Source organism: Schistocerca gregaria, chromosome 6, assembly GCF_023897955.1.
Source record: "Schistocerca gregaria isolate iqSchGreg1 chromosome 6, iqSchGreg1.2, whole genome shotgun sequence".
NCBI lineage: Eukaryota > Metazoa > Arthropoda > Insecta > Orthoptera > Acrididae > Schistocerca > Schistocerca gregaria.
Genome location: NC_064925.1, coordinates 329,810,293 through 329,822,719, shown reverse-complemented (window position 1 = coordinate 329,822,719; position 12,427 = coordinate 329,810,293). Strand labels below are relative to the sequence as shown.

The following is a 12,427-nucleotide window of genomic DNA, read 5'->3' as shown; positions in this document are numbered from 1 at the left end:
GGAAAATAGACAATGACCTGGTAACAGTGAACATGCTACGTGGACTTCCAGCAGATTTTCAACCCTTGATTATGGTGATTGAGAGTCCTATTGTCCTTATTACTTACAATTTAGTGGGTCAGCAGTTAATACAAGAATCAATGAAATGTTACTTTGCTTTAGAAACTACAGATTCAGCAGTGGCAGCAAGTAACCAGAGCAATAAACTCTCTGGTATTGGGTGCTGCAGAGATGAATGCCTGCCAGAGAAGATGTACATAGATGACCATTAGCTGGCACAATGGTCACACTGTGCTGTGCTTGTATAATGAGAATGCCACTGTCCTGCCACATGAATACGATGGCCAGTAGTGTTCCACACGGCTGGTATATTGGTGGCCAACCTGCAGACAGGTGGTCAGTTCAGTGCTTGCACTTGATATTTTCGGGTCTATCTTTGCTGTTCTAGAACTGCTGTATAATAACTGCCTTGCTTGTTATCTAGTTCTCTCTTTGGTCACTCCTTAAGTTTGTCTCTCCCCTGCTCTGGGCCTTGTCATCACTGTTGTGCGAAAGGCTTCACTTAGATCCTCATCATTGTCCTGGTTGTTTCTCCTTGTCCTGGTCTGTAGTTTTGTCTGCAATTTGTTGTTGCATTACACTCATGTACCATTATTTTGGGTTACTCTTCCACAGGCAGCTCTCCCACCTGACAGCTTCCTCCATTTCTCTATTTCTTCCAAAGCTCTGACATGCGTACCAATATCTGGCTACACGCTGATATAACAAGTTGAACATCAGTTGCAATGCATGAAATTTCTAATTGTTTAAATGTTATAACTATTAGAAAATTGTTCATAATCTGAGTGAGTGCAGACTATGAAGAAGCCAAATAAACCTTTAAATTCAACAGATACCATGAAAAATGAAAAGCAATTATGGCTGTAACTGCAACTTTATATTATAGTGGTGGCTGATTTGTAAGTTCTGGATTTATGCAGTACATGATGTATAAAAAAGACTCACTGAATGATTTCGAACTGACTTCATTTTGAAAATCTGTAGTTGCAGATAACTGGAATCTGAAGGCAACTGCAGATGCCATTGTATGTTTTGAAGTTACATGTAATTACAAGAATAAGCAGGTAACTATTAATGACACTGCCTGTATTTCCAAGCCTTGGATACAACTTGCTGTGAGTTAGTAAAATGGCAAAATCAAGATTATTCATATTTTTTGGTGATTTATGGTGTGGTATAAACAAGAAAACTTATGTGATCACTGCTACTTGACATGTTATTGTTGTGATCTTTGATGCACCTTTCCATGCTACTCTATCCCGTGTGAGTCTCTTCATCTCCGAATAACTACTGCGAACTACATCCTTTTGAATCTGCTGTCTGTATTCATCTCTGGGTCTCCCTCTATGATTTTTACCCCACGCACTTCCCTCCAGTGCTAAATTGATGATCTCTTGGTGTCTCAGGAGGTCTCCTATCAATCGATCGACAAATTTCTTGTTGCCCCAATTCTATTCAGTACCTCCTCAGTAGCTATGTGACTGACCCAGCCTTCTTCTGTAGCACCACATTCCAAAAGCTTCTATTCTCTTCTTGTCTAAACAGCTTATCATCCATGTTTGACTTCCGTATGTGGCTACACACCATATAAATTCAGAAAAGACTTCGTAATATGTACTCAATGATAACAAATTATTGCAATTGATGATAACAAATTTCTCTTCTTCCTAAACACTTTTCTTGCCATTGCCAGTCTACATTTTATATCCTCACTACTTGAGCCATCATCATTTCTTTTGCTGGCGAGATAGCAAAACTCTTATACTACTTTTAGCTTCTTGTTTCCTAATCTAATTCCCTAAGGATCATCTGCTTTGATTTGACTGCATTCTGTTACCCTTGTTTTTCTTTTTTTATGTTCATCTCCTACCCTTCTTTCAAGACACTGTCTTCCAAGTCCTTTGCTGTGACTAACAGAATTACAGTGTCATTGACAAACCTCAATGTTTCTATTTCTTCTCCCTGAACTTTGATTTCTACTCCAAAATTTCTTTCATTTCCTTTATGGATTGCTCAGTGTACTCCACCTACTCAAGTAAGCGGTATATATCGATTAAATGAAGTCTGTCATCGTGCATATGTTATAAAGGGTGAAGTGAAATTCATGCATGCGGGATTCGCGGCGCCTCCTCACATGCCAGCAATAAAACAATTTTGTCCAGCGAGTACATCTGGCAGAAAAAGACATTAAAGAGTAACAATCTGGCAACACTGTAACCACATGTATTGTAACTACCTCTGTGAGCAGATATTAGTTGTGGTGTACAGTTGCTGCAGTAGTTAGAGTTTTGGGTTAGCATGCAGGAGGTTGATGGTTTGATCCTGGGTTGAGGCATATGTTTTTTATTTGGTAAATTTAGTCCAGGTGGTACAATATCTGGCATTTTAATCATCAACAGTGATTACAGCTGGCCCTATAGAAAACATTTGCACTTACATACTGCAATCGTAGAAATGGAAGATTGGTAAACTTTGAAAGAAGCCCTTTGCACATCACGAGTATGAATTTATTCGCACCTCTTCATCTACTAGATGTGCAACCTGTTTTCTTTGTAGCCCCCTCCAATGGTGCCATCGATTAGTATCAACTATTATTCTTGCCTTGATCAGGTCCACTACATTTTGTTAGGGCTGTATGTTACCAGTACAACAAGCAATGTGGTTTGCAAATAATGTCCAACTCAGTTACTATTTGCATGTGTTATCACCATGGTCCCACTAATTATGCCTTTCAGCATTGAATTTGGTAACCGCATGCTGTTTAGTATGTATCTCAATTCACTATTGTTGTTGATATTATTATTGTTATTATTATTCTATCAATGGGATTGTGGAAACGTCATGTCTGTTACCATTAGGGAAACAGTGTAATTCAAAACCGAACATTTCACAATTAGCCATGTCAGGATGAATCATGCAGAACAGTATCTGTCAGAGGGTGATGCGCTTTAGGCATAACAGCGTGCAGGACTGGTGGTGTGTTTATACTGTATGCGATGTCCACCAGACAGAGACTAGTTGTGAGCAGAGTAACATGCCCATGACAGACTTAAATGTACATGCGTACACGTATCAAATTTTCTCGTTGTAAACCTCTAAACCAGTGTGGAAGATGTATGGCATACACAAACAATGAATATGTAGATATGCTTCTGATCGTTGGTGCATCTGATAACTGGGCTGGTGTTGCCGCTCCTGAATATGCTCCTAGATATCCTTGTCAACGCCATCTAGATAAAAATGTGTTTTGTTGTCTGGAGCTATGCCTTTGGGAGTCAGGTTCTCTCCTTCCATCACTGCATAACAGAAGTTTTCCACAGACTTGCTGTACTCCAGCTACTGAGGAAGCTATTCTGAAGGTCACACACCAAGTACCTCAGCAAAGTACACATAGCATAGCAAGGCAGCTGCATGTCTCGTAACACACATTCGTTAACACGCTGCACAAGCATGGGCTGCACCCCTGTCATTATGCTTTCGCGCAATACCTGCATCCTGCAGATCGCCATCAGTGGATGCAATTCTGTGAATGGTTCCGACAACAACAGGTAGCCAACGTAATATGGTTGGATGAAGCAGCATTCACTGATGAGGGTGTCCTTAATATGCACAATGCCCACCATTGGTGTGAGGTTAACCCACATGTCACCCGCTCCTATGGATATCAAGTTCACATTGGTATCAGTGTCTGGGCTGAATTATTGGGTGAGAGGTGTTTGGGCCCCTACATGTTGCTTGACCAATTGACTGCACAAAGGTATAATGCATTTCACTCCAACTATCTGCCTGATGCACTAGAAGATGTTCCACTACATGTTCGGCAGAGGATATGGTTCCAAGATGATGGTGCCCCTCCACACACTGGAATTAATGGCTCAAATGTGGAGATCCAGTTGTATGGTCATCGTGTTCACCTGACCTAAATCCCCTGGATTTCTTCCTGTGGGGTCACCTTAAGGAGCACATGTACTCTATTCCGCTGACGAATGTGGAAGAATTGGTAGTGCATGTCCATGTTGCTCTTGTTACTGTGGATGCAGCTTTGCTGCAAAGGGTCCAGAGCTGTATGATCCAGCGTGTTACGCTATGTTTGGACGTGCAGGGAGGTCGCTTTGTTCTGAGGACAATGTATTCTGTTGCGAAGGTTATGCAGTCATTAATATGGACATTATTACTGTCACTGGTTGCTAATGTGTGACATCTGAGTGGTCTTATTACATGTAGTATAAATGACAAGTAGGTGTTGTCTTATTGTACTGTGCTATCACCTTTAGCATCTCGAAATTGATACTGCTTTTGTAGTTATTCTGTCCTATGACAGGTCATCTTTTTCAACTGTCTATTTATTATTTGCCTAACCATGTATTTGTTATGTTCAGCACTACAAAATGTTGTAAATTTAGGATACATGTGACCTAAAAAACAGTGTATATTACAGTACGAAATGGCAGAATGAAATTAGCAAGTAAAAAGAATGCACCCCAACCCAGAATCGAACCCTCGACCTCCTGCATGCTAACCCAAAACTCTGTCCACTGCATCAACTGTACAGCATGACTAATGTGTGCTGACAGAGGTAGTTATCATACATGTGGTTACAGTGTTGCCAGATTGCATCCTTTTTCTGTCGGATGTACTCCCTGGATGAAATTTTGTGACGGACATTTTTTATCACTGGCATGTGAGCAGTTGTGCTGCGAATTTCATTTCAACCTGTAGAAATTAACAGTTACAAATTGTGGCATTGAAGATTGGGGTTATTTGCATGCATTTATTACAAGAAAAAAAGTGGCTGGTCAATTGAATTGGACAAACATCAATGTAGTTATGTGTATTTCTTGCATAAAAGGAAAACAGTGTCAATAACTTTATTCTAATATATGAAGTAGAAGAGCAAAAGATCTGCTTGATGTAGTACATCTCAATGTTTGTGAACCAGGGAGCACATTATGGTCTCACTTTTATAGATGATTCATCAATAAAGTCATTTGGTTACAAGCTTAATTAACAAAATTAGTCAGCAATATTTTCATTGTGTTCAAAGCATGAGTGGAAAATGAAACTGGTTGAAAAAATAAAATACTTTGAACAGATAATGGAAAAGAATTGTTCAGTCAGTGCATGAACTAATTTTTAAAGGTGAGTGAAATTTGACAGCAGAACAATACAGAATTACGGAACACCTGCACGGAACAATTATTGAAAAGGTAAGATCAACATTGACAGATGCAGTACTAAGGATGGGATGAAGATGCTAACACAGCAGTTTTTCTGAAGAATTGATCTCTAGCAAAAGTTGTCCAAAATGTTACTCCTGTGGAGTGGGACGATGAATAAGTCTGAATCACTTATGAACCCTTTGATGATGAACGTTTGTACATGCAGCTAAATCCAAAGATGTGTTTTCCTTGGGTATTGTGAAGATTTTAAAGCATACTGTCCAACTGATCCAAATCCACAAAAGACATTTATGAAGACCCATGATGTGTAGTTGATTGGAAATTCAAAATGCAGCTGTGGAGACAGTATAATGAATATTTATCTGATTGATAATAATTTTAAAGCATACTTCCCAATTGATCCAAATTTACCAAAGACAGTTGTGAAGATCTGTGATGTGAGGTTCATTGAAAATTTGAAATGCATCTGTGGATAAAGCATAGTGAGTATTAATCTGATTGACGATAATGGAATGGGCAATGCTCAGCTGGAGGCAGTACATACCATCACTGAAAAAGCAGCAGGATCAACACAACCTCATGATATTGAAAGAAATTCAGTTTTTCGTGAATTGGTGTAAAGTCACACTGAGCAGAAGTGAATGGCACTGTAGATAGGGACACTGACCAGTGGAATACAAGATCTATGTAGTCAGAATTTAGAAAATCTTCATGTCAAAGAAAACTGAACCCTAAATATGTCAACAATGGTTTTGCTTGTTTCACTAGTGTTTCTGTGCCAAATTCTTATAAAGAAACAAAAGGCTAGAACTGTAGCCCCTTAGGTTTCTTGTTAGCATTCAGTTTTTAATTGATGAAGCTTAAGCTTCAGTTGATGATACACTACTGGTATGTCTTGTAGTACATATGTGCTCTAAGGTCATTAAATGATGGGATAATTCCAAAACACATCATGACAAGAAGCAGTAAAGTACTTAAAAACCAGTGAATATTTTTGAGCAATCTTATCCCTTTTTAAATTCTATTTCATAATTACAGTAATAAGATTGTGTTCCTCTTTAAGGATTTTCATTCCAGTTTAGAAAGGCAATTAATTAAAAATGGGTATTTAAGGCAAAGAAACATAAGATGATGAAACTGAATGTTATATAAAGCTCCCACTTTGTTGCAAAAGGTTATTCCCATTTACCATGAGAATAATTTGGTGAAACATTCTCACCTGTTGTTCGTAATTCTTTGCCTTGTTCCATGTTAACTTTAGGAGCAATTTATGGTCTAAAACAGGCAACATACATTTGGTATTAAAATTCGGATGTAACATTATGTAAAATGAACCTAAACAAGTCAGAACATGATCAGTATGTTTATTACAGAATTGAGAAGCAAAACATATTCATTCTGCATGTTTATGTAAATGTCTTAATAATCTCCTTGAATAGAAATAATAGGTTGAAGTAAGAACTGAAGAAAGACTTAAGAAATCAATTCAAGTAGAGAGATTTGGCGAACTCAGTTGGTGTCGTGGCATGGAAATAAAACAATACAAAAGGCAAGGGAAATTAGAATCAGTTGAAGCAAATAAGCTGGAAACACACTCAAGAAATTTGATGTTGAAGATTTTAATCCAACAGAACATCCAGTGATATCTGGTTTGAAGGTACAAAAATGTGCAGAAAAAACTTGTGTTACATCTCATTTCTTATGAGCAAACTGTTGGGTGAATCCTATATTTGGCTTAAGACACAAGTCCGTATATAATGTATGCTGAGAGGGTTGTAAGAAGATTCAATTCCATTTATTGTAAAATCCACTAGAAGGGGAAGGGGTGGGGGCAGTAAAATGTCTTATGTGATGCATCAAGGGTGTCAATGTAGAACTAACTTTCCTAAAAAGTGGAACAACTGAAACTGAAGGCTTCCATGATGCTGATTATGCATCAGATCTCAATCAATAGTGACAAACAACTGGCCATGTTGTTAAGTTTGCCAAGACACCAATTTCATGAGATTCAAAATGGCAAAAAATAGTTGTTCTATCAACTAAAGGAGCCAAATACTTGGCCCTATCAACAGCAGTATGTTCTGTGACAATGGAGCTGCTTTTGCACTGTGTCACAATGGTGTGCGTCATGCTCTAACAAAACACATTGCCATGAGGCATCACTGTATTTGTAAGATAATTATTGCAGGAAAGTTTAGCATCAAGTCGATCAATACCAACAAGCAGAAAATTGAGTTTTTAATGAGCTCACTGCCAAAGAGTCTGCATCAGTGGTGCTCCCAAGCTGTGGGACTTTCAGAGTTCCTGAATTAATGCCTAAGAATAAAAGTCGTGCTCAGATCAGCAAAGTTTTCTCTTTGCTGGGTGTTACGGTACTGGTTGTTATTATGTTTGATCTCTCTCATGTTTATTAAGGAATTAATAGTTTGATAATCTGTCTTCCTGGCAATTGATGTGTGTGAGTTTAATTCATTATCAAGTCAAGTTTATGATCTCTTATAGAACGGACTGGAGCAACATCCAATATTTTCTTACATTCAAGAGTACAACTGTCATCTTAGCTAGGACAAATAGAGCTTTAGAATAACACATACATCACCTTCATGTCTTCCTTTCCTATAAATGTTCATGTTTGTTAGCTTAACAAGTGCTGTCTGATTTTGACATGACATAGCACAAAATTTAAAACCCTTAACATACACAACTACCTGCTAATAATGTTGTAGTGCACAGCAACAAAAATAATACACAACACAACAATGGCCCAACCATGCATGAAAAGTCAAGGCTAAAGCTGTGTTGAATGTAAAAATGGACATATTCCTAGAATATCTCTGTTCTTCCACTCATATTTTCACATCATCACCAATGGGGTGACATGTTGTATTGAAAAAGTCACCCTTTTTCTGTTCATTACATAGAGCTGGCATCAGGGAAGTAATGACTATCTCAGTTTAATGTGATAAATTTCAGAACATGTCCCTTGTTCTCCTAATTGATTCAGTTTAATTTTTCATTTCTGAACAGTAATTCACTGACTGTTTTAGAACTGTGAACACATTAATTTCTGTGCCACCACTGTCTGCTTGAATTTGGTCTTGGGCTGACATTCTTTGTGATGCCAGTGTATCAACTTTGCTTTTGTTTATAATATAAAATGAGTAACTTGTATTGCATAAGCTGTAACAACATTGTTGAAGAACTCATTGCTATCATCATGATGCTGCTGCTGTAGAAACTTGGATACTGCTCCTGTGTGAGTGGTTTTGTGTCTGGGTTTCATGTTATTTAGCGATCTGGCACACATTTCATGGAACAAAAAATGTTTCATGACAGTTTTGTTGTATAAGAATTGAGATATTTCTGTGAAATGGCCACTGAGTGATTTGATGGAATCCATAGTGAGCTGCCACACCTCCTTCACAAAGTAATTGTTTGTGTGATGTCCATTCATTATGCTCTTTACATTGCCATTTTGATGAACTGAAAATGGCTTGCACCAACAACACACCATTTATTTGTTTGTGATGTCATTGTCATAAATAGGACTGAGGAGGTTTTCAGGTTGACATTGTTTTCTGTAAAACCAAGAACTGTATGACAGTCATAATCTTGCAACTCATGATAGATGTAATCACCAGTGTTGTGTGTAGTTGTCATTGACCTCTTCTGATGCTCATTATTTTAACTCATGAGTGCTCTACCAACTGAGCTACCCAAGCATGACTTACGACCCATCCTAACAGCATAAAGGCCCTGGGTTCGAGTCCTGATCCAGCACACAATTTTAATCTGCCAGTCAGTTTCATATCAGCACACACACTCTGCTGCAGAGCAAAAATTCATTGTGGAAAGAATCCTGAATCCCCCCCTCCCCAGGCCGTGGCTAAACTTTGTCTCCACAATATACTTTCTTCTAGGAATGTTAGTCCTCTAAGTTTCACAAGAGCAATTCTGTGAAGTTTAGAAGGTAGGGGATAAGGTACTGGCAGAAGTAATGCTGTGAGGACGATCCATGAGTTTTGCTCAGGTAACTCAGTCAGTAAAGCACTTCCCCATGAGAGACGAAGGTCTCAGATTGGAGTCTCAGTTCGCCACATGATTTTAATGTGCCAGGATGTTTCAAGTATTGTTGAATGTTCCTTTATATTTTCTGGACAATTATATTATGTTCTGTGACTTGCGTGTATTATTGAGTCACAGACCATTTAGCAATGCTAATATTAATGGTTCCAGGTAAAGTGATAAAGTTTTATGTTTAGTAATGACCACTTCTTGCACAGTGCCCTGGTCACATAATTACAAATGACTACAACTGAGGAACAATTGTTGAAGAACTGCATGCTTCATCTTCCCTACCATTTCAGTCAGTCCCTTTTATAGCTCCTTGTGCGGCTACTCTGTTTGCTTCACCTTTTTGGAGTCAATGACATCCTCAAACATGGAAGAAAGTGTCCTTGAATATTGAATAGAAGTCATTCATGAAAGTGATTTCATAATTTGTCAAAGAGGTTGTCTGTTAGTTGATGTACAGAGCCATGAGTACCACATTTTTAATAGAGTATACACCTAAAGTATATGGAGGATCTCACACCTATTTTAGTGAGCAGTTAAATCAGCACAGCATGCTTTTAACAGTTTTATATTAGGTCAAGGTTTAAAAGTGCTCAGAAAGAGTTTTTAACCCGAAATAACTGCTGATTATTGTAACTTTTTATTAGGTGAACAGTCAATCACATGCACATATGTTTTCTTTCATTCTTGTCTTATTTTTCTTACTACTTTCATTTAAAAGTCTTTAGCTTTTCATAAGAACTTGTGTGCCCTGGGGAAAAGATGAAGGAAGAAGTGTGGACATGTACACTTGTAGAGCTGTCCAAAATAATTGAATTTTTTTTTAAATTCCCTTCATTTAAGATTAATATTGGTAGTAAATTTCAGTGTAAAATCGCGCCAGAATACATCAGTTATGTTCATCTCAAATTATACAGTTCCTAATGACTCCATCTTCATGACTGTAAAACAGAATCATCATTTGATTGATGGTCTATATCTCTTCTTGAACATCATTGTCACACAGTGTTTTCCATATCTCACAGATCTGTTAACAGCCTTGCTGAAGACATGGATGAAGTGTATCCTTGATGAATCATTTGTAGCTGAGTTTTTTTTTTTTTATTATGTACCTGAACCTACTTTTTTCTGTTAGTTCTAACAGTATTTGTTGAAAAGCTAGAATTAGTCAAATGTTGCCTCTGTTCCTAACTTCCTCCTCCATCATCATATCACCACTATCTGCAATTCTTTTCTCCTGATAAGTATTGTTTTCCATTAATAGGATATATTTTCTGTGTAAACTTTAACTTTAATTTTTTGTGTGTTCCATTTTGTTTCTGGTTTTTTGTTTGTACGATTTTTTGAATTGCATGTCATTTGTTTTGTTACCAGAATCAAACTTAAAATATTTTACAGAGCTTTTTCATAGTTCTAACTGCCACCATTTACCACACCATTGTGTAAAAAGACTGGAATGGAAGTAGTATTACAAAAATGATGGAGATATGCACAAATTTTTTATTCTGTTGCATTTTCCCAGGATTCCGTTTACTGACAAGAAAGTTATAATGGATTTTTCTGAAGGCTTTTGAAAAAGAAAATGAAATGTCGTAAGTATTAGGTTCCGACAACATTCATAAAAATACGCAACTCATTAGAATGAGTAGCTGCACAGAATAGAGTGACATACCACATGCCAGTTTTTCACTCACCATTCTAAAACCAAAACTGTATACATCAAATCTGTTATAAAATGGAGTTTGTTAGCCCTCATTTTCCACTTTTAGTGTAGCCTAGAAATATTTTAGCCTAGCTTGAAGAGTACTTACAACTTCTAGAATTAATTAAAAGTACTGGCCATTGAAACATGGTTGAGAAATGCAGTTGCTTGCTTGTGCCATTGAACAGTCCACTCAGGATGTACACTGTATATTACAAAAGAAAGAAAGAAAAAAGAAAGAAAAACAAGTATTCAGCTTCTTAGGTTGACACATTTGAGGGTATGAAAAATTAGTTGTGTACTGTAGAACATTTAAGTTTCTCTCTCTGCACTCAGCGTATTGCTTGCTCTTTCCAACCATGCTTTGTGACGCAGGTGCATTTGAATGTGAAAGTTTAATCAGTATGCACAATAATTTTAGCTCTCTAATTTTTAATTACATATTTTAATATAAAAAATAAGAGTTAGTGTCTTTTGACAACTATATTAACAACTAAAAAAATGAGGTGACTCAATTGTCTGTTTTAGGTGGGTCTTACCTTTACATCACTTTTACTTCAGGAAATTTCACATATCTGTAAATGTTTAATTTATCTTTCAAAAAAGATATATAATAAATGAATTCATAATATGTACAGTAATGGAACATTAATTCTTTCCACACAGGAAGTTATAGAAGCCATTGCGGAATCAGCTTTTAAGACTTCAGATTACCCTGTGATTCTGTCATTTGAGAATCATTGTAATCCTAGACAACAAGCAAAAATTGCCCAGTATTGCAGGGAAATCTTTGGTGAAAATCTCTTGGATGCACCGTTGGAATCTCACAAGGTACTTGGTTATTTGAATCCCCAATCAGTGTTCTGTTGTTGTTCTGAAGGTCTGCAGAACCTTATGAAGTGCAATTCATAGCTTAGCATTTTAGTAATGAAAATAATTTATGTATCTGACATTGCAAGGCAAAAAAATAATAATTTGTTGTATAGGTCCTTAAAAAAGCCTGTTGGTAAAAAGTGCAGTAAAATGGTAAAGGGTAAGTCATCAAAATATTTTTAGAAGTAGTTTCTCTCAGTGATTGATACAGATATCTTGAGCTGCCTTTACTTTTACCGTAATAAAAAGTAATCAAGTCATATGCAAAGTTTAAGAAAGACTTTGAGGCAAAGCTCTTTGTGATGGACAGTTTCATAAATAGTTTAGACACTGTTTACTTACAGTTTTGAAATCTGCTATCTGAGAGAGCAGGGCATTCAGACTCATAAAAACACAAATATGATAAAATATCTACTGAAGGAGCTCTAGATTTTGTTCTCCTGATCTTCAAATTGTAACTGTTGATCTGTAGCTGACAACCAGGAAGCTGGAAAAAGGGAAATGAATATCTTATTTACAGTGTTTGATTTTAATCATT

General features: G+C 37.0%; 1 protein-coding gene across 2 annotated transcripts in view; it reads left to right on the top strand.

Moving 5' to 3' along the window:
* Positions 1–12,427, top strand: part of LOC126278954 (1-phosphatidylinositol 4,5-bisphosphate phosphodiesterase classes I and II) — a 401,310-nt gene that overhangs the window by 184,909 nt on the left and 203,974 nt on the right. For both annotated transcript variants that reach the window (XM_049979233.1, XM_049979234.1), the window contains one exon: positions 11,683–11,847. In XM_049979233.1, the coding sequence (XP_049835190.1) occupies positions 11,683–11,847 (165 nt within the window). The remainder of the gene's footprint in view (positions 1–11,682; positions 11,848–12,427) is intronic.